This window comes from Daphnia magna, linkage group LG5, assembly GCF_020631705.1.
Source record: "Daphnia magna isolate NIES linkage group LG5, ASM2063170v1.1, whole genome shotgun sequence".
NCBI lineage: Eukaryota > Metazoa > Arthropoda > Branchiopoda > Diplostraca > Daphniidae > Daphnia > Daphnia magna.
In genome coordinates, this window is record NC_059186.1 from 12,515,459 (window position 1) to 12,539,459 (window position 24,001).

At 40.0% G+C, this 24,001-nt stretch overlaps 1 protein-coding gene, 1 long non-coding RNA gene and 2 pseudogenes across 12 annotated transcripts; 2 read left to right on the plus strand and 2 right to left on the minus strand.

Annotated features, from left to right (window-relative positions):
* Positions 1-3,054: 3,054 nt before the first annotated feature.
* On the minus strand, positions 3,055-6,378 carry LOC116923724. The gene is made up of 9 exons (XM_045174543.1): positions 6,178-6,378; positions 5,758-6,028; positions 5,176-5,681; positions 4,983-5,107; positions 4,224-4,924; positions 3,649-4,160; positions 3,458-3,582; positions 3,128-3,395; positions 3,055-3,068 (listed from the first exon to the last, which is right to left on the minus strand). The coding sequence occupies exons 2-9, from the start codon at positions 6,009-6,011 to the stop codon at positions 3,055-3,057; spliced, it is 2,505 nt and encodes an 834-aa protein (XP_045030478.1). The 5' UTR covers positions 6,012-6,028; positions 6,178-6,378.
* Positions 6,379-8,396: 2,018 nt separating this feature from the next.
* LOC123472657 lies at positions 8,397-12,573 on the plus strand (annotated as a pseudogene).
* Positions 12,574-13,511: 938 nt separating this feature from the next.
* LOC123472413 lies at positions 13,512-16,900 on the plus strand. Of its 11 annotated transcripts, none has more exons than XR_006646842.1 (13): positions 13,513-13,682; positions 13,757-13,898; positions 13,968-14,460; positions 14,542-14,623; positions 14,699-14,824; positions 15,073-15,327; positions 15,392-15,696; positions 15,762-15,913; positions 15,975-16,040; positions 16,171-16,243; positions 16,439-16,545; positions 16,610-16,764; positions 16,822-16,900. It is a non-coding gene; the product is annotated as an uncharacterized LOC123472413 (long non-coding RNA). The 11 variants fall into 11 exon arrangements; XR_006646844.1 differs by having other exon boundaries at positions 16,849-16,900; XR_006646841.1 differs by having other exon boundaries at positions 13,514-13,682; positions 16,610-16,683.
* Positions 16,901-19,653: 2,753 nt separating this feature from the next.
* Positions 19,654-22,941, minus strand: LOC116919817 (annotated as a pseudogene).
* Positions 22,942-24,001: the final 1,060 nt, after the last annotated feature.

A 24,001-nucleotide genomic window follows, 5' to 3' on the forward strand; every position in this document is an offset into this window, starting at 1 on the left:
CGTTGTGTTCAGAAAGTTTTTCATTTCTCCGACTCAAATCGACTGCACTCGATCCATCGTTGGTTTTTGCGTTCAAGTCGATGCCGAGTTCGATCAAGACTTTAATTGCCTCGATTAAGTGGGGGGTTGAATTGTAACGACACAAAAAATGAAGCGCATTCCATCCATCTTTCTGCTTTGCGTCCTTGTCGATGCCGAGTTCGATCAAGACTTTAATTGCCTCGATTAAGTGGGGGGTTGAATTGTAACGACACAAAAGATGAAGCGCATTCCATCCATTTTTCTGCTTTGCGTCCTTGTCGATGCCGAGTTCGATCAAGACTTTAATTGCCTCGATTAAGTGTGGGGTTGAATTGTAACGACACAAAAGATGAAGCGCATTCCATCCATCGTTTTCTTTTGCGTTCAAGTCGATGCCGAGTTCGATCAAGACTTTAATTGTCTCGATTAATTGTGGGGTTGAATTGTAACGACACAAAAGATGAAGCGCACTCGATCCAATGTTGATTTTTGCGTCCTTGTCGATGCCGAGTTCGATCAAGACTTTAATTGCCTCGATTAAGTGGGGGCCTGAGTTTTCGGAACACAAAAGATGAAGCGCACTCGATCCATCGTTGTTTTTTGCGTTCAAGTCGATGCCAAGTTCGATCAAGACTTTAATTGCCTCGATTAAATGTGGGGTTGAATTGTTGTAACACAAAAAATGAAGCGCATTCCATCCATCTTTCTGCTTTGCGTCCTTGTCGATGCCGAGTTCGATCAAGACTTTAATTGCCTCGATTAAGTGGGGGGTTGAATTGTAACGACACAAAAGATGAAGCGCATTCCATCCATTTTTCTGCTTTGCGTCCTTGTCGATGCCGAGTTCGATCAAGACTTTAATTGCCTCGATTAAGTGTGGGGTTGAATTGTAACGACACAAAAGATGAAGCGCATTCCATCCATCGTTTTCTTTTGCGTTCAAGTCGATGCCGAGTTCGATCAAGACTTTAATTGTCTCGATTAATTGTGGGGTTGAATTGTAACGACACAAAAGATGAAGCGCACTCGATCCAATGTTGATTTTTGCGTCCTTGTCGATGCCGAGTTCGATCAAGACTTTAATTGCCTCGATTAAGTGGGGGCCTGAGTTTTCGGAACACAAAAGATGAAGCGCACTCGATCCATCGTTGTTTTTTGCGTTCAAGTCGATGCCAAGTTCGATCAAGACTTTAATTGCCTCGATTAAATGTGGGGTTGAATTGTTGTAACACAAAAAATGAAGCGCATTCCATCCATCTTTCTGCTTTGCGTCCTTGTCGATGCCGAGTTCGATCAAGACTTTAATTGCCTCGATTAAGTGGGGGGTTGAATTGTAACGACACAAAAAATGAAGCGCATTCCATCCATTTTTCTGCTTTGCGTCCTTGTCGATGCCGAGTTCGATCAAGACTTTAATTGCCTCGATTAAGTGTGGGGTTGAATTGTAACGACACAAAAGATGAAGCGCATTCCATCCATCGTTTTCTTTTGCGTTCAAGTCGATGCCGAGTTCGATCAAGACTTTAATTGTCTCGATTAATTGTGGGGTTGAATTGTAACGACACAAAAGATGAAGCGCACTCGATCCAATGTTGATTTTTGCGTCCTTGTCGATGCCGAGTTCGATCAAGACTTTAATTGCCTCGATTAAGTGGGGGCCTGAGTTTTCGGAACACAAAAGATGAAGCGCACTCGATCCATCGTTGTTTTTTGCGTTCAAGTCGATGCCAAGTTCGATCAAGACTTTAATTGCCTCGATTAAATGTGGGGTTGAATTGTTGTAACACAAAAAATGAAGCGCATTCCATCCATCTTTCTGCTTTGCGTCCTTGTCGATGCCGAGTTCGATCAAGACTTTAATTGCCTCGATTAAGTGGGGGTTGAATTGTAACGACACAAAAAATGAAGCGCATTCCATCCATTTTTCTGCTTTGCGTCCTTGTCGATGCCGAGTTCGATCAAGACTTTAATTGCCTCGATTAAGTGTGGGGTTGAATTGTAACGACACAAAAGATGAAGCGCATTCCATCCATCGTTTTCTTTTGCGTTCAAGTCGATGCCGAGTTCGATCAAGACTTTAATTGTCTCGATTAATTGTGGGGTTGAATTGTAACGACACAAAAGATGAAGCGCACTCGATCCAATGTTGATTTTTGCGTCCTTGTCGATGCCGAGTTCGATCAAGACTTTAATTGCCTCGATTAAGTGGGGGCCTGAGTTTTCGGAACACAAAAGATGAAGCGCACTCGATCCATCGTTGTTTTTTGCGTTCAAGTCGATGCCAAGTTCGATCAAGACTTTAATTGCCTCGATTAAATGTGGGGTTGAATTGTTGTAACACAAAAAATGAAGCGCATTCCATCCATCTTTCTGCTTTGCGTCCTTGTCGATGCCGAGTTCGATCAAGACTTTAATTGCCTCGATTAAGTGGGGGGTTGAATTGTAACGACACAAAAAATGAAGCGCATTCCATCCATTTTTCTGCTTTGCGTCCTTGTCGATGCCGAGTTCGATCAAGACTTTAATTGCCTCGATTAAGTGGGGGTTGAATTGTAACGACACAAAAAATGAAGCGCATTCCATCCATCTTTCTGCTTTGCGTCCTTGTCGATGCCGAGTTCGATCAAGACTTTAATTGCCTCGATTAAGTGTGGGGTTGAATTGTAACGACACAAAAGATGAAGCGCATTCCATCCATCGTTTTCTTTTGCGTTCAAGTCGATGCCGAGTTCGATCAAGACTTTAATTGCCTCGATTAATTGTGGGGTTGAATTGTTACGACACAAAAGATGAAGCGCACTCGATCCAGCGTTTCTTTTTGCGTTCAAGTCGATGCCGAGTTCGATCAAGACTTTAATTGCCTCGATTAAGTGGGGGCCTGAGTTGTTGCTACACAAAAGATGAAGCGCATTCCCTCCATCGTTGATTTTTGCGTTCAAGTCGATGCCGAGTTTGATCAATTCTTGAATGGCCTCGACTAAGTGTTGACTGGAACTGTTTGAGCACAAAAGATGAAGTGCATTCCCACCGTTGTTATCCTTTGCGTCCTTGTCGATGCCGAGTTTGATCAATTCTTGAACTGCCTCGACTAAGTGTGGACTGGAACTGTTAGAGCACAGGTGGTGAAGTGCATTCCAACCCTTTTCCGTCGTTGCGTCCTTGTCGATACCAAAATCGATCAAGACTTTAATTGCCTCGATTAAGTGTCGACCGGAATTGTGTTGACACAAAAGATGAAACGCATTGCATCCAAATTGGTTCGTTGCATTCACGTCGATTCCAAAGCGAATCAAGTTTTGGATTTCTCTTGTTAAATCCGACCGAGGTTCACGACTTGCACATAGCTGACGCAATTGTTCCTCTTTTTCTGCAAGCTGAATCGAATAAAGGGACATTCATGCAGATGATTGCTTGACTTACATAAAATTTATAATACCTTGTCCTCGATAGATTTCAGTTGTTCGACTACTTCTGCCGATGTCATCCTTTTGCTAGGATCATTTTCCAACATTTTCAGAAGTAGGTTATTCTGATAAATTTCCAGTGATTTTCTGTCAGTTTCTAGTAGCAAGAAATAAAATTTTAATTAACAGAACAACAATGTTTTGCAAGTATATTGGGAATTACTCTTCAAGTTGATCGGTTGCTTTGCAATTACGTTGTCGTAAATTTCTCTTTCACTGGAACCATAGACATGTTCTCCTTTCAAGAAAAGAAACCCAAAGACAAGGCCTAGGGCAAATACATCGCTCTTGACTGTTCCTTTAAGCTTTTTTGCCTCTTCTGCCTCTTTTGTGTTATTGCTTATCTTCAGCACCTCGGGGGCGTACCAATTTGTGGTTCCTCTTACTCCAGACCACGAGTGATATCCACGTTCATCTACGGATTTGGACAATCCAAAATCAGCCCATTTGATTGTTACCTCATTGCTTCGGCTGGCAGGTGCCTTTGAAATGAGCACGTTTTGCGGTTTTATGTCTCTGTGGATTATTTGCTTCGAATGGATGTGTTCGAGCCCTAAAGCTAACTGAAGAAAAACTTGAATATAACGTGGCATAGGTCCGTCGTATTTCTTGGGGTCATTCGGCTCCAGGAAGAGCTGATCTAAAGAGGCGTCGCATAATTCCAATACATACATCCTGCAACGTGCAAAAGTAACTGATGTAATTTTACTTTTTGAAAATAAGACAAAATAATTTCACCTAAAGTCTTCATCACTGTCACAGTGAAGAAGTTTGACGACGTTTGGATGATCTAACGCTCGCAAAGCTTCTTCTTCTTTTTCGTTGACGAAACGTAGTTCAACTCTTTTTACTGCGACTTCACGGCCTCCATACTTTCCTTTAAGCACATGACCAAAGCCACCTCGCCCTAAGAAAGCCTTACGGTCGAACCAAATTTCCATTTTCTTCTTATTTTTTATATCCAAGTAGTAAAACATATTCCATCCGTAGTCGTCTTCCTCAAACGGATCAATTCCATACTTCCCCAAAATTGTAATTACGCTATTCAAGTCTGATTTTGAATTGTATCGAATCAAATAATGGAGTGCATTTGATCCATCTTTTGTCTTCGCTTTCGGATCGATTCCCAGTTTCATTAAATTCTGAATTGCGTCGATTATGATTCCGCTTGAATTGTATCGACACACGTAATGTAGGGCATTCAACCCATTGTAATCTCTTGCATTCACGTCGATTCCGCTTTGGATTACGAGGTTAATTACTGCAATTAATTCATAACGTGAATAGTATCGACACAGAAGATGGAGTGCATTACTTCCATCATTGTCCTTTACGTTAATGTTGATTCCAAAGGGAATCAAGTTTTTAATTTTTACTGATAAATCCAATCGAGAATCAAGAGCACATAACTGAAGCAATTCTTTTTCTTTTCCAGAAATCTAAATTGCATAAATTTTGTTTAGATGATTACTTGACTTGCATAAAATCATTCAATACCTTATCCTTGATGGTTTTTAGTTGATTAACAACTGCTGTCGATGTCATCCTTTTATTGGGGTCGTTTTCCAAAATTTTTTTAAAAATCTCATCCTCGTAACAGTCCCTTAATATGCGATTCATTTCTATTATAAAGCAACGAATTCTTTATTTACAGAAAAGGCATTATTGAAGTCGTTAAATAGGAAATTACTTTGCATGTTGATGGGATTTCCGTTCGTTATGTTTTCGGTTATTTCGTCTTCATTTTCCATGGTACCGTAAAGATGTTCCCCATTCAAGAACAGACTACCGAAAATGAGTCCTTGTGCAAACATGTCGCTTTTGACGGTCCCCTGATACTTGTTTCCGTGCAAGTTGCCACCCAATTTCAGCAACAGCAATTCTGGGGCTAACCATGCATTGTTTCCTCCCACTTGACTTGTTATCTTTGCTCGTTTACTGGCGTATCTGGTCAGTCCAGAGTTTGCCCATTTGAGTGTTATCTCATCTTGGCCAGCAGGTCCCGCAGAAATCAGAACATTTTCTGGTTTAATGTTTCCATGAACTAAATTCCTTGAATGGATGTATTCGAGACCTGAAGCTAACTGAAGCGAAATATCAATATGGTGTGGCATAGGCCCATTATATTTTCGAGTGTCATCCGCCTTCAAAAACAGCTGATCTAACGAGGCGCCACACCATTCGAATGCATAGTACCTTTTAAATGGCAAGAAAAAAAAAATCATTATTGCCATCACCTTGCTGTTGAAAATAAGACAAAATATTTTCTTACCTGAAGTTGTTGTCATTTCCACATTGAAGAAGTCTGACGACATTCGGATGCTCTAACTGCTGCAGAGTTTCAAACTCGTTGCCAGATGATTGATCCGTGCCTTTGGTCAACTCGATTCTTTTTATTGCTACTCTCTGACCATTAAATGTGCCACTTTGCACTGAATCAGAGCCACCTTTCCCGAAAAAATCTTGGCGATCGAACTGAATGCCGTTGATATTTCCAGTAAAACTTGAGGAAACAGGCGAAGACATTTTCAGTTAAGTTGCACCTAGCGGATATCAAAATAAGGAATTTGGCAAACTGCTGTGTGGAAAATAGGATTTGACACATAACAACCCTGACTTCAAAGTTGAATTACTTTGAGTTTATCTGTAAAGCATCAAATAAATTCAAAGTCTAATACAGATAACATATTACCGTCTTCTGGTGATCCGTGTGCAATGGCAGTGACGTATTTTCTTGAAGTTTCGCCAAATTCTTTTTTTAGTAGGTCGAATTCGAGGACACGCACAACTTGAGAAATAGAACGAGTTACAACACGACCATATTCGACAGTGACCAAATAAGGAATAACTGTGCAATTTTCTTATCTAATTATTTTGTTTATGAAGGAAGATTCTTTACTTTGGCTATACTTTCCGTTCAATGTTCCTAGATGAAAAACGAAAAAATAATGCCAATTGAGACCACAATTCACTTTTTTAAATGTTTTTTTTTCTTCCAATCGCTGTGTAAAATGGTGAAGGCGATGATAACAACTCGACTGTCTGAGAGCTGAGCCACAACTGGAATTTATTTTCGGGGAGCGGAGTATCTTCGTCTCTCAGTTCTTTTTCCTCTAGCTCCTCCCATTTTAAAACATTTTGCATTCTAGCGCCAGAGGCAACAGTGTATATTATTTCAAATGGACTTCGACCCTCTTCTTTTTCTCCTTCTCCTTTATTCGTGTTTTCATTAGTTTTTTGTGTACGAATATCAGAGAAGGGAAAACTTTGGAAGGAGAAACAAGAAAGAAAAAGAAATAAAGACACATGCGAAAAAGCCATAAAGGCTCGGCCCGTTCGCCGTGAAATCGGGGACACCGAAAAGAGGACGACCGGTAACACTCGGTTGCCAAACGCTACGTTCAAATATTCGATAAAAAGGCATCACGCGTTGGCATTTTGTCTGATGCCTTACGTAAAAAACAAACAAAAATCCAGGTCACCAAGTAATGACTCTAGTTATCTTTAAATGTTTTGGTTAGTTTTCTCTCTCACGACCGTATACTTCGATGGTGAAATGTCAATTTCATTTTTCTTCTATACCGTGTCTAACATGCGGTTTACTACTATCCTAGAAAATGCGTGAGTCATTTCCTTTTTAAAATATACGTTGAAAGTGGGTTAGCTTTTACGATATCTCCAAGCAGGAAACGTTAGCTTGAGTTGTCATTCCTATATACAAAGCTATTTCCGTTCTGTTTTTTTTTTTTTTTGCGTCTTCACAGATGTGTTGCAACAAAGAGGGCTCTTGATTTCTCGTCGTCTGCATTGTACAAAGGTCTACCGTCGAGGGAAAAAGAAAACACAATCGACAATTTGTAGATGGTTAGAACGGTTTTGCTGCATTATTAACCAGCCATATTACATTGGCTGTTTTTTTATGTACGCTGCTATACAGTGTAGAACAAAGAAATCACCTTCCTTACCGTAATTTGGGTGGCCTGCTAGGCTGCTATCACCGGCGATACTATCGTTCAGTACGCAGTAAATCCTTCACTCTGACTTTTCCCGTCTTAGTCGCAAGATGGCGTTAGAAAGGAATCATCAACCAAAAAAGCAAACTATTTTTTACATCTTTCTAATCTGAGGATAGGTCTGGCCCCGAAACTTCAATCAATCAATCATTTTTATTTTAAACATTGGTAAATGACGAAACGCCCCATTGACAAAATTCCGATGACGTCTTCGTATTTGTTTTAAATGAATTAGCACCAGTTCTGCATGGAGTTGGAAAATTCGAATGCAATCCAAAAACCAGAATGAATCAAAGGTTTATACACCAAAAACCTGTGTAGAACATATGGTATTGATATGAACTGCATTTTACCACAATTCGGGTTTCCTGTAATACAGGTAATCTGTGGAAGAAGATGCACATTTATTTCTGTATATGCTGGATTTTTTCTTAAATTGTGACTAAGAATTTTCTTTTAAGGTATGGCTGGGATAGCGAGACCAGCAAGACTTTCAATGAGAACAGAGAACAAAAAGTGGGAGGAACACGGCCTGTGTCTGCTAAATGTGTGCTAGTAAATGCAACTATTGGACTTACATGCATATGCATCTTTAACTTTCACTTATCCATCTTTCATCATGTGTGATGAAGCTTTTCCATCTCAATTAACACATCTGGTTGAGCATTGAGAGGTATATATATATATACATGTGTTTGGACACTAATTATTTCTCTAATCATGCAGTTAGTGGTGAATTTTTCTATGGTTTAAGTGAACCAATTATTACCATATAGCTGGTCGGGCAAACCAGGCATCTGTCAGCCACACATCCAATACCTCTTGTGCCTTGCCCCAAGCTGTGGAAATTGTTCTCGTTGGAGCTAGTTTATCCAGCTTTAATACCAACTACTAAGAAATGCACCTGTTACCCGAACCATTGTTCACCGTTCCAATAGATGAAACCGACATTGTAATAACCATCAAGGGTACGACCGGCGGTCGAATCTTGATGGAAGCGAGACATGGTTGCATTTACGAATTCTTTTTATCAGGTATTACTTAAAAGTAAAGATTGTTCTCCTACAATACTAATTAGATTGTAAGTTCGCAGGCCTTTCGCTCGTCTCACGACCGGAAAAGGGAACCATTAAGATGTACGATTTAGATACAGACGGGCAAGCCATGACTCGGGTGACAGCCATCGGTATCAATACCATCGTCCAGTCTGTCGCCAATATTGCAGGTATTGAATGAAATGCTGCCAATAGAAACGAAATTACTGAGGAAATTTTCCGTCAACAGAACGGCGGATCGTTCCAGTTTCCGACCGTTGGTTGGTATTGCGCCCATCGAGTCGAGCGAATCGACCAACTTGCATTTGGTCGCAAATTAATGCCTCTGTTGTCCGTCTGTACTTAAACACTTTGTCCTGACGTACATTCAACGGAGCTACGCCTTCTAGCCGCCTGGTGACGATTTAGCTGTTCCAAGTGCGTCTACCGCCTGGTTACGCGGCAAATGCGTGGGAATCACGTTTTTAACTACCATCACAGCATCAGGGAACGATGTAGCCAGGACATTGTCCAATTTAAATTTTCCAGCTGCCCAGACATTTTCAGAGACGCAAAACACGCTGGGGTTGGACGGAAAGAGATGGTCATTGGCAGAAGTTACTCCTACCCTCGAAAGACAAATCGATCCGTCAATCTTTGCCCCTCCAGCACCTGAGCCTTCACTTATTGTAACGTAACATGCTGTGGGACCTCGAAAGTTCATTTTCCTGAAGACGCAATGCTGCCACGTCGTCTCCCAACTTAGGCCTGTGGATATTCTCCATCAATTACTGTTTGACGCTTCAGGGCCGGACAACACGGCCGTTCGTGCTTTTTTCCAGGTTCTGCGAGAAGAACAAGCCTGTGCCACTGCCCTGATTTTGGCATGTTCGACGAGCATTCAGGACTCCCAGCTGGCTGACTGGGCTGCTCTCGCCTTCTTCCTACTTGGTGGCGACGTAAAAGTCTCTCCGTCTCATCTGGCTCATCCCATTACGTCACCCGCGTCTCCTTTTGTCGTCAACTCGCCCGCTCATCTGAACAGTACACCTAGCAACTTCCACCACCAACAGTCGCATTTTACTTTTAGTTCACCTGATTCTGGAGGAGTGGGGGGATTCAACCCAAATGCCATTTTGACTCCCCAAGTGCAACCTCACTCGCCCCATTCGAATAACGTAGTGACTAGCAGTGGTGGCGCAGAATTGACCGACTATCAATTCTTTGGTCGACATAACGGACTTTACCTTTATCTCGGACGCATACTGAGGCCACTTTGGCTTATGCCGCTGGCCAGAGATGTAGGGAAGCCCCATCACCCGTTGCTGGACAGTGTCGTCAACAGTGAAGAGTTGTTAACTGTGCTCGGCCAACTGAATGCTCTTAAGGGATTCGTTCATGCCAATATCCATCAAAACGGTCCGCAGAGCTACCAGTCCAGTGAGAAGGGCCGCCTTCCGGTATACTGGACATTTTTCATAGATGTCGAACTGATCAGTTATCATTCCTTTTGTTTAATTATTAATATTTTAATTATCATTTTTATATAAATTAAAAACTGCAGAATGCTCAAATGCAGGAGAGAAAATCTCTGTTGGCCATGAAACAATTGTTGGATCATACCGTCGAAGTACTTGCTCTCTGGAAAGTGTTGTGCGATCACCAGCTCCATTTGCTCGGCCAATCGTTGTCGGCTGAAATGCGGATGTCACTCAAGACAACGTTGTTCCGCGACCTCATCCTTTCCGGTTCCGACACCTGCATTGGGCTGATCAACGCTCTGATTCATCGATACTTGGATGATGCGGCCAGTACGGACGCCATCAGCGAAAAATTGAGACAGGTCTGCCCGTCTCTCTACCGCAATGAGGTAACTGTTTACTTGCCAATGAAACTGAAGCAAAATTGTTAACTAAATTTTCATTCCTTTTTAAGGATGCTCTATGCACTAAAGTCAACGAGCAACTTCTCAAGGCTCGAACGAACACCATGAGCCGCATGGACAAGGAGCGTCTGCTGCAGCAAACGCTGGAAACGTGCAAGCAGATTCCGACTCGCATCAATTTGGCGCATGTTTGCCAACAGTTGTCCGCTTGTCAGTACTTCGGAGGCGTGGTGGAGCTCTGCTGCGTCGTGGCTGAGAAGCTCGACCCTCAGCACCGTGCCCAACAATGCTACAGCGGCCAACAAGAAGATCCTGCCGCTGTCGAGGCGCTTTTGGCTCGTAAAAATTGCTACCAGCAAATGTGCCTTGTTTTGCAGAAACTCTACACGGCCGCTGCGTGCCATCCTCAGTCGCCCAGCGTGCCCAAATCACCCGGACCGATGGTACAAACGACTCCACAGGGATACGAGGAGGGACTAAGCCCATTAGAAGCGCAGCGGTTGGCAGATGAAACTCTTTCTCTTGCCTTGCAATCGGATGATGAACTATGTCATGTTGCCATTTTCGATTGGTTGACGGACAACAAGTGGGACGACAAGTTGTTGGAAATTCAGTCGCCTCACTTGGAGAATTACCTCAAGAGGCAAACAGTTGGTCAGGTATGATTGAATTTATTGATGTGTATAAATCGGGCCCAAATAAGTAGTTCGAATCCGTTTTTTTTTTTCTTTCTAGGTTGGTCAACAGCAGCAAACAGATTTAGTGGCAAAATACGATCTGTTATGGAAGTTTTACGAAAAAAGTGGCCAGTTTATCGCCGCTGCACGAGTTCTTTCCCGTCTAGCTGATGCCCACAGCACGGCCATAAGTCTTCCGATGAGAATAGAATACCTTTCGCGGGCCATTGTGTGCGCGCGAGCGGCTGAGACGAGCTCCTTCGGTAACGCCGTTCAGGGCCAGTTCCTCTACGAAATGGAGGAGAAAATGGACGTGGCTAAAGTCCAGTCTCAAGTGCTGGAAGCCGTCTCTCGGTTGCCCAGTCGAGATGCCGACACCATCAGCCGTTTACATTCCGACTTGCTTGACGTGACTCAACTATACGAGCAATTCGCTGAGCCATTGGGTCTGTGGGAATGCAAACTGGCTATTTTGCACTGCGCCAATCATTACGACTCGGCTCTGGTGACCAGCATTTGGCAAAATATTATCAATGCTGAAGTCAAGAAACTGAGTAGTGCCGACACTGAAACAAAACTGGCCACCCTGGGTAGCAAAATGAAAACGCTAGGTCGAACTTATGCCCAGTCAGAGCAATTTTTCCCTTTGGAGTTCCTCGTTAAGACCCTGGAAACATATTCAGTTCGCTGGAATGGCCCACCAGGTAAATTTCAATTATTTTTATGTTCTTTGGAATGCATTTCGATCAATGTTTTTATGCTTAATTGCTAGGCTGGGCCGTTTCCATCATACTGACAGCTGGAGTATCGTTCCAGCGTCTTTTTGCCGTTTACAATCGCCTGTACGGCGCAAAGGATGTCGTTTGGCAAGCTGAAGGCAAACCCAATCACTTGCTCAAAGTGCTGGCCGACATGTTAAATCGGCTTGTTGATTCCTCTACTGGAGGCTTGGCAGCCCTGGTGCCGACAGCCGATCGTCGAGCTCTTATAGGACAGTGTGTCGAGGCCGTTGGTGTCTATTTGACGGATCTATTTTGCACGACTCACGCCACATCACCTGCCCTCATAGCCGAATTCCGTACTCTACAAGGCAAATTAGAACTTTTGTAACGAATATTTTTAATGCTGTTTTTCTCCCCCATAGTTGTCATTCATCCCCTATTCTTTTTTCTTCTTTTCCGATTCTTTGAAGCAACATTTTATTTCTCATTTTCGTGAGCCCGGTATGTGTGAGCGAGGGCGAATTCTTGTTGTCATCTACCATACGCCTCAACTCTTAATCCAATCCACCGATCATATCAATACATACCCAGCATTGTGTGGCCATTCAGACAGAACGTGGTCACTTGGGAGGGAAACATTTTTGTTAGATTAGATATAAATAAACCTTGCAACTCAAATCAACTAAAGTAAAATGCAGTGCGCAATGTAATCGACAAAAAGTCCATTTGTTTAAAGAAATGTTTGTCTCTTATATTACCCATTCTTAAAACATGTTCATCCCACAACTTACTCACTTGGCAAAAGTTGGTATTGTCATTGTTGGTATGTTTCTCAACATTGTTGGTGCACTTGAATGGTATACTTCCTAGCATGTTTGGAAGATCCTGTGGAACATAACTGTGAATCTAACCACCGAATTAGGCGTCGGTTGCCATAACATTCTAGCATTGCCTTCCTATATCCTTCCATTGTCGTCTGAGGGACTATTTAACTCGTGCAGTTATGTTAATGTGTCGAAGAAGTAGAAGTGTTACAGGGGTCATTCGTAGCTCAATGGTAGAGCATCGGATCGCTATGGTGGAAGACTTGGGAGCAATTCTAAATTAAATAGGGCATAGGTATCAGTAAAGTTCATGGTTTGTTTGCCAACGAATTTATGTCTTTGAACAATTTTCCTAAATATTGTAGTTATTTAAAAAATGGGGTAGTGCTGGGTCAATTAAGGGTTTAGAACTTCTGGGTTGTTTTGTCCCAAAGGTTGCAAATTATTGTGGTGTTTGCTGTGTGTGGTTGGTTGGTTGGTTGTGCAGCAAATGAACTCATTCATGTGGAGATGGTGGCACAGGTTCAACTTCATTCAGAGTCTACTAGAAAAATAGAAGAGAAAACGATATTTTGTAGCGTAAACATTTAAGATCAACTCAATGAATTTGTTTATTTCTTATAAAAACTTCATAAGCTGCAATACTTTGAGTGTTACTGACTCACCTTTGTCTATAAAAGAAATCAAGTAACTGCAAAGAAAAATAAGCAACATGATATTATTTGACATATTAAGTGAAGAGTTTCGCATTTATCGATTTGTTTTTCATATTTTTCCTTATCATTGCTTACTTTTAGATGTCCCATAACAATTAACGCGTTGAAAAATAAGAACAATTTAAAGGCCATGTCTTTTTAGTTTTTTCAAGAGAATCGAAAAACATCGCAATTCTCCCTCTGGTGAGGAATCCTGTCTGTCGTCCCTGACGCGTGACGCCTGACATTTACATCTTTGACTGTGATATATCATGGTAATATGTTTATCTAAAAGCAGAGAGATTTTGTGGCATTGCAGAGAGCGAATAAGCGGAATGGAAAAATAGGTACAGTTAAATCCTTAACTTGCTAAAACGTTCAATATTAAGCACTTTTATTTCTTCTGTATTCCTGATGCAAGGTCAGATGACTCTGGCAAGGTATAGCCTAGAATAGATGCTATTATACCATGCCTGATGCATGATTGTTGCAGCCTCTTCAATTGAATGAACAATGACAAAAGTTACAAAGACAACTACAATCCTACAGCATCGAAAGTGTTAGTAAGTAAAATAAAAGCATTAGATTTAAAGTTACAACTTGAAATCTTGATAAAAGAGTATTGTTTTCAGAAAGAAAACAATTGCTTACCATTTGCTGGCAAATATGGAATTGGGATCTTGCTTAAAAGTACTTGATACCTTTTTCATGGGAAACCTCATTTCGCATTCTTCTGCCATTTTGATTTACTTTTATCAAAGTGTCAACCATTTTTTAGTCTGTAGACTGACAAATTCAGGATGAGTTTACTTCCAAGCATTGACACAACATACATCTCCATGTAAAGTCTTAATTAACATCAATCCATTTTATGTAGGAGTTGATTTTTAATTTTTGCTTGACAAACGGATAAGTTGAATGGTTGAGTATGGTTGTTGCCCAGCAGATTAAAACATTATAGTTTTGGTCGCACCTATTGCCCCTCAAAATTTTGAGGGGTAATAGACTTTTCCTATAGTTTTTATTAACATTTACTAGACAGAAAAAAATGTGTTGGTGAATGTCGTCAAGAATGCAAATGATTTAGTTAATTTACTGTGGTATCAACCTAATCAAAATCTTCATGTAAGTTCAAATACTTCCTTCCTCCGAAATTGCCTTTTGATGCACAAAGCATGTAGTGTGATTTGATTTTTTTTTTTTTAGATGTGAAGTGCTTTCAGACTTCATTGGTGCTGAATTTTTGAGTATATTATCACCAGAATGTCATACAAAATAACTTGGGCAGGTAAATCCTTGTATTTTGTGTTTTAATTTTAATCACTTATCTATATTACATGAGCAAAACATATATTGCCGAAAGAAAACAGATACCTTTGGTCAATGGTTACACCAAGGGCAGTGAATGCATTTCTCTTTTCACCATTGGTCAGCTGACTTGCCTTCCCAGTTGCAATGAAGAAGAATGACTAGTCAAAAGTATTAAAAGGTAATAGCTTATTGTGTTTTCCTATTGGTATCTCTTAAAATTCTGATGTTATTGAGTTTTTCTTGTCATGCCAGGTATTGTGATCAATCAGATATTGATTTCCTAGTTGCATGACAACTGTGGAAGTTGTCATACAACTATACAGCTGTATTCACCTGTTTGTTGACAAAGTGTTAAATTTTGTAGGCTGTAGGCCGTACTGATCAAAACAAATTTAAACAAACGATAATTTTTTTTAAATCATAAAGGAAACAAGCAACAGTTATGGTTCGTTTGGTTGGAGCCCTTTGTCAACAAAGGGAGAGAGGACCAAGTCAAACGTATCCGAAAGGTACGGGGTTACAAGATGGAAGCTTAGCCACGGTTTATTGTCAAACAAATAGACACGGCTGTCGGAGCCCTTTGTGCGCAGGGCATTTGACGAACCGGGCACTCAAATGACGCTAAAGACTTTTCACTTGAGGTCTGGTGTGGCTGGTGTGGCACCGATGAACCTCACACAGGTAGTTTCTAGGTATAAAAGGAATTTTCTTCAAAAGATGTTGAGGCTTATGTATCTATTTGCAGGAACTTTCTGGATTAAGGAAATCATTAACGCCCTAAAGGCCTTCAGTACACCTGTTATCTCCACCCAGCTTCTAATTGTTGACGACCCGGAATATGCGCGACAAGTTAAAGGAAGGATCAAAAACAATTTTCGGAGAAATAAATTAAACAATTTTTCGTTATTAATATTTTTCAATTGTCTTTTTAGGTGACGGGATATTTCGATGAAGTATAACTGCCTGATGATGTTTAATGTCGATTAAATTAGACATTAACCGAATCCGCTTGCTAAAACTCGAGGTGGCTGCAAATTCTATCCAGTAGAGGTAAAAAAAGTTACACTTGCAAACTCTGAATTAATTTTTGATTGATTTTTTTCCCCAATTTCCAGCCTCTGTATACATGTAAACTGAAAATAAAGCCTGCTTTCATCGAAGTCATTAGTGAACAATACAAATTGTAAAGCTGTGCTCCATCTGCAAAATCGTCAATGTATCTGTGAGGCAGTACCTCAAAGAACAATTGCCTAGGGACTTCATACAGGTAGGCCTACCATTACAATTTCTGTAACCAAACCAGCCTTTCAATTTGCATCTTGTTTCAGGGTTTGCCAACTGCTAGCCGAGCTGTCATCAACATCGACGATACAAGGAAACCGCATAGATAGTGTGTAGGTTTTGATTTCTATATCAGCTGCAGCAATGACCATGACTAACATGTGGAAATGATAGCAAACGGCGTAAACATTTTTAGAAGAAAACAGAAAGTTTTCAATTTTTTTTTAAATTCCCAATGTCAAGGTTTATCTGTTAACTGCTTCAAATTGGCTCAGAATTAGGCAGCAATTTTGGAAGTTGTTGCTTTCTCAGTATGGTAAATATATATATTACTACTGTAACAGTTAAAAAACAAACAAAAAATTGCATGATGCATGTGATGAAAGATCACTAATGAAAGAGCTTGTCTTAACATTTAACTTTAAAGATACCACTTTCACATGCACAACACAGCCAATGTTATCCTTATTCATTCTCAGTTTGATATTTGGCTATCTGTTTTTTGTTTTAGAATGAGCTTCAATGTTGGTGTTGCAGGTGTTACCCATGTTACGTTGACTGTTTGGATTCCTATTCATTAACATTTCAAAACCAAATTCATCTTCTTAAAATTGACTTGTAAGTAAAAAAGAGGCTGTTTTATAACTATGTATTATCTATGTAACACTTTTCTATTCAATAGGAAAGGATTTGGATCATTCTAGGAACATATCTATCAAAGATGCAAAGCTCTAATGGGATTAATTTATCCGTCAAGTACGTTTTCATTTGCAGTCTGTATGTCCTTTCCGAAGGCTCTGCCAGAAGAATATGCTAAATAATGAATTTATGAATCGCGTAAGTTACACGAGCAAGAATTTTTATGCCTAACGATGTTTTATTTTCTTAATATAGATTAATGATAAACTTGGATCTGAAAAGGTTCCTTGGTTGGGGCGAGACACCGAATAAAGTTTAATGATTGGATGCACTACATGGAATTTCCATACTTTATTCACAGTACCGTTTATAACGGTATTTCATACTTAAAAAATTGAAGTGCATATTTGGGCTCTCCTTCTTTTCTGTGGCCCCGTTTCCCCTTGACTCATAATAAGCCCGTAGGGGGTCATGCCCCTACTGTACGGTATATATAAAAACAACATATATCGAGGTTTGGAGGGCTCTGGCCGGAAAGGGGACGTGGGGGTCCTCATAGTTCGATGAAATGCTTATGGAGGGCTATGTCGCTACCCACAAATCCGAATTAAAGGTTAATCGCTCCTGTAAAAATGTTCCAAATCTTCAGCTCTTCTTCCGGCTTCTCTTAGCCAAACACTGGGTAATCTCCCCGGTGAGTCAATTGAGGCAGTGTCTCCCCCTGCCTTGGTTGACAGCAACTTTTGAAATGGTTATTTTGCCTTTTAAAAGTTGCAAAATATTCCATTATGTAGAGATATGTCAATACAAATTTTGTTATAAATTAATTTTGAAAAACTTGTCTTTCATACTTTCTTTGTGTTCACACTATACATTACTGACCTTAGCAATTTTTTTCTTTTAAGGATTGGACTCTCAACATTGCTGAGATCGACACTGATGTGCAGTTCTTGTACTGAGAATTCCGGAGTGTCTTTGAATTATCACCGATTAAATTCCAATCCTGGAGATGGTAGTTTGCTGATTTATTTAATTGCAGAATGATTTTGTATTCAATCTTTATTTATATAGATTTAACAGATGTATTAGAATGTTTTCACAGTGATGAATTTAACTCGTTCGGGTATCGATCCCCAAACTTTCAGCGTTCATTGCCGATGCTCAACCGTTGAGCCATGAGTTACATTTAAATTTGCACTAATATTAGAAGGCAAAAAAAAAATGCAATTTTTATAGGCTAGTAAAACTATATGCTAACCTGAATAACTTGCATTAAAGGATCATAGCTGTTTGGTAGGACGTTGGATAATGGATCTAAAGGTATCGGGTTCAACTCCCGGCAGAAGGTTAATAAATTTAATGTGAATGTCAATTTCATTGCATTTCTATAAGATGGATTTACATGTTAATAAGAAATTATCTTGAATCACGCTGCAAATATTATTCTAAGTCCACATTTGTTGATCTCAATTAACACGAAAATATAGAAAACTTACTAATGTGAATTATGGCTCAGTGGTAGAGCATCGGCATGGACCGCCGAAATTTAAGGGTTCAAATCCTACAAGAGCCGAAAGAAATACTACGATGATTAAAAGATTCAGTTGAGTGACTATATGTTACAATCTTATATACACAAAATATTGATCAAGTAGTATGTGTGAGATATCTCGACAGTGGATGCCAATGGCTAAAGTACGTTGTAAAGTGTTCAAGTAACAAAATACGTATTCACACCGATAAATCAAAATAAACAATTTATTAAGATTTTTTATTGGATATTATATTAAACATTGCCAAAATATCCGTCCCATTACTTCGTAATGGGGAAGTTTCTCGACCCGACTGGCAGACGTGGAAGATTGGAAGCCCAGGACATCGGGAACCTCCGTGGAATCGAACCACGGACCTTGGAGCTGCTAGGCGGATGCGATACCTTCCTGGCAACCCCCCTATATCCCCCCATTGATATTTGATCCCCTATGTACAACTTTGCACAGTTACCTTAATGTATTGAAGACTTAGATTACTCAGTAATATGTCTCATAGCTCATTGGTAGAGCGATGGACTGGAATTCTCTATACATTGGGTTCGAATCCCATTCAGGTGTTGTGAAATTCAGTGTCCTTGATGGATTACACGTATTGGCATATAAATTCCAAGTATGTCATGGTGAAGAAAACTGTAAGTAAAATTGTTTTTTATTTAAGAGTAAGTTTATAAAGGTAACTTGTTCACACTTGTAATAATAGTTAAAAGTATCCCAAAGTAAATTACTAAAACGCTTCTAAACTGACGGTGATAACGTCAATAAAGTGAATCAGTAAACATATTTTGTACTTTTTACCTTTGATGGTATTTGATCCACAAACATCCAGCGGTACAATCCGACGCTCACCCATTAAGCCATGATTCGCTCATAAACATGCACAATACCTTCTTGTTGCTTATAGGCAACACTTTCCCACTTGTGAATTATTGAAGTGTAGTCGATGTAAACGAAATAATTACCACAGCTAAGTATACATTTACATTTTCTTAAATTATTGTTAGAATGAGGAAATTCATTCATTATTGATAAATGGCGCTTTATAGTTTTGTGTTTTACCTTGTCTCAATCGTGGTGGCGTAGTGCTTGTGGGTCATCTTTTGAGTACTGTATAGATCTTTGTTGCGAAACGTATCGCCCCAAGTGTCTTAAAATAGGACTTAATATGTAAATATCACTAGGCGATATCCAACTTCAGGTATTGTTCCCAAACATGAATGCCTAATCAAAACGAAAAAAGTCTCCAACACTTAGAACAATGACACGACGCATGCAGATTTCGCTTGCAATCTTCCAGCAGTTACTCGCACTTGAAATTTACTTGACACAGAACTATTAACCTATTGCAATACCAGCGAGTTGTCAAACGTTCGCAGATCGACATGCAATGCTGTTTTGCCGCATCGCAGAAAGGTAAAACAGAAATCCCTGTTCAAACTTTCAAAGCAGAGTCATGGAAACCGATGGGTTCCATGACTCTGTTTCAAAGTGAAAACATTTTCTTCATACACATATTATTGGCTAACGAATTCATGCATTAAAACTAATCAAGGTTGTTTTTTATCCGCCATACGTCACAATAGAAAATTTGCAATCGCATTTCTAAAATGAAATAATAGAGACAAAACCATGTGAATGGTTCTGTAAAACTGTTTCTAGTTCAGTAATCGAAACTGGGAATGTCAGGATAGTCGTCTCAGTTAATCTTCCTGCATGCCAAACGGCGGATACATGCCAAATTTCGATCACGGGCTCATCGCGTTGTTGGAGTACATCATGTCGTAAGGGTTTCTCATCCTGGGATAGCGTGACGGAAGGACATAGGATGATCCAAATTGAGAAACACATCGACCTCTTGGAGTGCCATATTCTTCAACGAGGAAATAGCTACTTCGCCTGCAAGGCCCACGTGTGAACGATTTATAACAGCCACCTTCAGAATTTAGTGTTGACTTCCAGTAGATTTGGCAACCGTTGCATTTGCTTACTGGGCAAGGCGAAGGGCGACAGGTGCCATAGTCGTTGGTATCCGGCTCAAGCCATTGGCCATGATCACAACGACCCTTTGTCATAAGTGACACAATTAAAAAAAAAAAAAAAAAAAATGTAAACAAGTGTTTTGATAAGACGAGCATCAAGGACATACCACTGGCCATTAAAAGATCTAGACAAGAGAAAAAAAAAACCTTGGCGTAGATACGGTGGCACCTATCATCTACCTTGAATAAGAGTTGATTACGATCGCGGCATTATTACGACAACGTCTAAATTGCGAATCTGTTGTACAGTATATTGCAGAAAAATGTGGCGGTTTTCCCTATGCTTTGTTTGCCATACCCGACACATTTTTCTGCAACCTCCTGTACTTGAACACCGACAGTGCGAATAGGCAGTAGCGTGGCAACATACTGGTTACGACTAGACAGTTCTCCCAGAAGAAGACGTTCTTCTTCCGACGTCACGATTTCAATCCGATTGAGCAAGGCATGTTCCTTGGCTGCTATGTTGGCATAATGGACCATCGAACGAATCAGCACTTGCGTCTCATCGAAATTAGCTTCCAAGAACGGCTCTTCGGCGTAAATGATTCAAATTGACAAACCGGGACCAGGAAACGTTCCAGTAATTGTGCGGGCAAACCCAGTTCACGACCTAAGGCTCTTACTTCATCTTCAAGGAAGTCTGTTGGGAAAAAATGCGAAAAGATTAAAGATCTTACTGGATTGTCATAACGCAGGAAAAACCTTAATGCAAATACCTTTAATAGGTTCTACTACACGGCCGTGAATGCGCAATTGACGAACCATTTCGGAATCGTTATGACGAGTCTTTATGGCAACAGTGCGCGAAGAAGCCATATGGAAAGCGGACTCAATTAGATCCGGTCTCAAAGTACCTGTAATATTTTCATATGTGATGACATTGAATATTAGGCAATATAATACAAGCAACAACAAAAAAAGAGAAGGTTGATACCTTGTCCGAGAAGTAGATTATCCCAAGTTAGATTTAAATCGTTAGGCGTTGTATTTGCCATTTTGACAAACGTATCGTCAATAATTCCACGTTTTTCTTACCGATTAACAGTCAGACACAACGAAAAGTTTGGCGGCCATGCACATCGTAGAAAGTCAGACTTGCTTAACAACCTAAAACAATTTTAGACCTCAAATCTGCTCGCTGGTATGAAGAAGAAATGAGAATCCACTCTCTGTATATAAAAAAAATATAATAAAATCGGTCATAGAACAAGAATTATAAACCGTAGAATTTGAGGTCTGACAGGACTAAGTATCAATTAATCTCGTATCAAATTTTGGCCAATAATAAGATTCTGAACCGTCCAGAAAAGTATCTCAAATTACCCAAAGGATGAGCCCGAGTTGCTGTAAACTAGTGACGACCTGCTCGGATTCTTCTTTACGCAGGAAGCCGTTATCGATATAGATGCCCTGCACTCGCGACGAGATATCACCTGTAGAAGTGCTTCATGGAAAAGGGCAGTACAAATGGCGAAATCGACTCCACCGTTTACCAGCATGAGCACGCTCTTTTCACGTCCGACCGTACGCGGGATGTAATCGATACACTACTGCTCTCGTTTCTTCAATGTGAAACCTCCTTGCAATCCACAGATGTCGAACAAGAAGTTATGCAACATTTTTCGTCCTGTAATTTTACACAAGCCATTAAGATCATTGTTTCCCACTCAATGGAAAGGAAACCAACATACCGTTATCAATCAAATCATGGAACTAGACTCCGTAAAGACGGCGTTCAGTATCAGCAATAGCGGAAATAATATGACGCGAACATTTTGCGACGCGACGCAACGCAACGCAACGCAACCCTTCTGCAACCTTGTCTACGCTGTCACCATGGGTCAGTAATACCATTTACCGAGTCTCTAAGCCTTTAAACAATGGGCACTCCGTTTCTACTTGGTTCTTGAATTGCCCATCTTCTCCAACATCTTTTCTCTCCACCGTTTCACCTTAACAGAACAAGACAAACAAACAAAATATAATAAGCGTTACTTATTTTATGACATAATTGTTATTTCTGACATGTTAAATACTGCTGTGAAATAACTTGAATAATAAAAATTTGATAAAACAGAATTGGTTACCTAATGCCTTGTTGATTAACTGCATACACAACAAATTCTCGGCACTGGAAGACGGCCAGTAAAGATTCCTAGGTCGTATAGTGGGGCATCCGCTGCGTAAACTGGGATGCCTCACTAGGACCTGTTCAAAAGTAATGTAATATTCATATTTGACTCTACCATTTCAGAAACTTGATTCTAAACATATATATACACTTCCATGTTTTCAAACGTTAGGTTTAACAGTAACATTGAGCAAAAAAGTCAACAAAAAATGCCCCATTTGTTTTGGGTTTCAATGTTTACCTCCTGAAATTATAATCGCTTTATTGCCTTGTTGAAGCAGAAAGGTAGCTGGGGTTTCGAGGGCTTGAATATCAGATTTCACACATTGTTCTCTGACTCTGCAATCTATAAACTAAAATATAAATTTTTTAATGAATTGATTTTTCATATCATCTATCACCCATGGCTTTCTGGTCTGCCTGAGAAGTGGAAGATTGTGGAATCAATCTCCACCTGTGAAAATAATTGATCTAAAGTAATAGGTCATATGTCGTTTCATTTTACCAATGTACCAAACTAGAAACAAAGGTTTAGTCCTCAAGCTCTAGGTTTTTTCCTGCTAATTGAAGAATACCCAAAAAGTTCCTTTATTAACACAATTGCACATTCATCAAATACCTTAAACATCTTTTCACAATCTTTCCATGACATTTGGTTTGCATCAAGACATCCTACATTCCTTTTTCCAAGAAGCAGGAAAATATTTACGATACAAGAGTCATCTAAACAAAGCCCATAGCTCCCAATTTCCGTAGGGAAGAGTCTTTTAATACTGTGTCAGAGTAATAGAATACAGTATTCTATTACTCTGACTGTGTAGTCCTATGTTCAATAACAGTTAAGCTTATATAAATATGGTCGCGCTTATTGCCCCTCAACTTTTGAGGGGCATTAGACTTTTTTTGCTATTGCCCCTCAACTCCAGATGGCACTAGTTACGGGAAAGGGTCGGCCTTCTGACTGTTTTTTCTTTTCTTTTTTTATTATATGATATGATACCTTCGTGTAGTCTGATATTCACTGCTGATATTCACGTTTTTTTCCTTAGTTATTTTATTGAGGTAAAATCCTTCAGTGGGTACTAATTGCAAATGCACTCTTTTCTTCAGAGTCGTGCGTGTCATAAGATGATGCTTTTTGACATTATTTTGTTTTTTGAGATAGTTTTAAATGATAAAAGTCATTTGAAATGACATTGATGACAGATATAATACCTAAACCATCATCTTATGACATATTGACACGCACGATTCTGGAGAAATAAATGCGTTTGGCAATTAATAACCACCTTAGGATTTTATCTTAATAAAATAGCTAACGAAAAAAAAACCAAAAAAACCTGAATATCAGCGAAAAGACTGCAAGAAGGTTTCACATAATAAAAAAAAAGGAAAAAAACGGTTAGAAGGGCTACCCTTCCCGTAACTAGTGCCATCTGGAGTTGAGGGGCAATAGACTTTTCCAATTAAGAAATAATGAGTACTGGAACAATCATACTGCCATAACACATTTTAATTTGGATTATCAAAATACCTAGTTCAGCTCGCCCTTTGCCTCTGATGCTTATCAGTGTAGAACATATTTGTAACTGCTTGGTGATCAGGAATGTAGATAAACGCCCCCTTGCGTATGCTACTCAGGCTACACAGTAGACGCAATAACGCATAAATCCTTGGCGGATTAAAAAACGAAACTGTTGCCTGAACAGGCG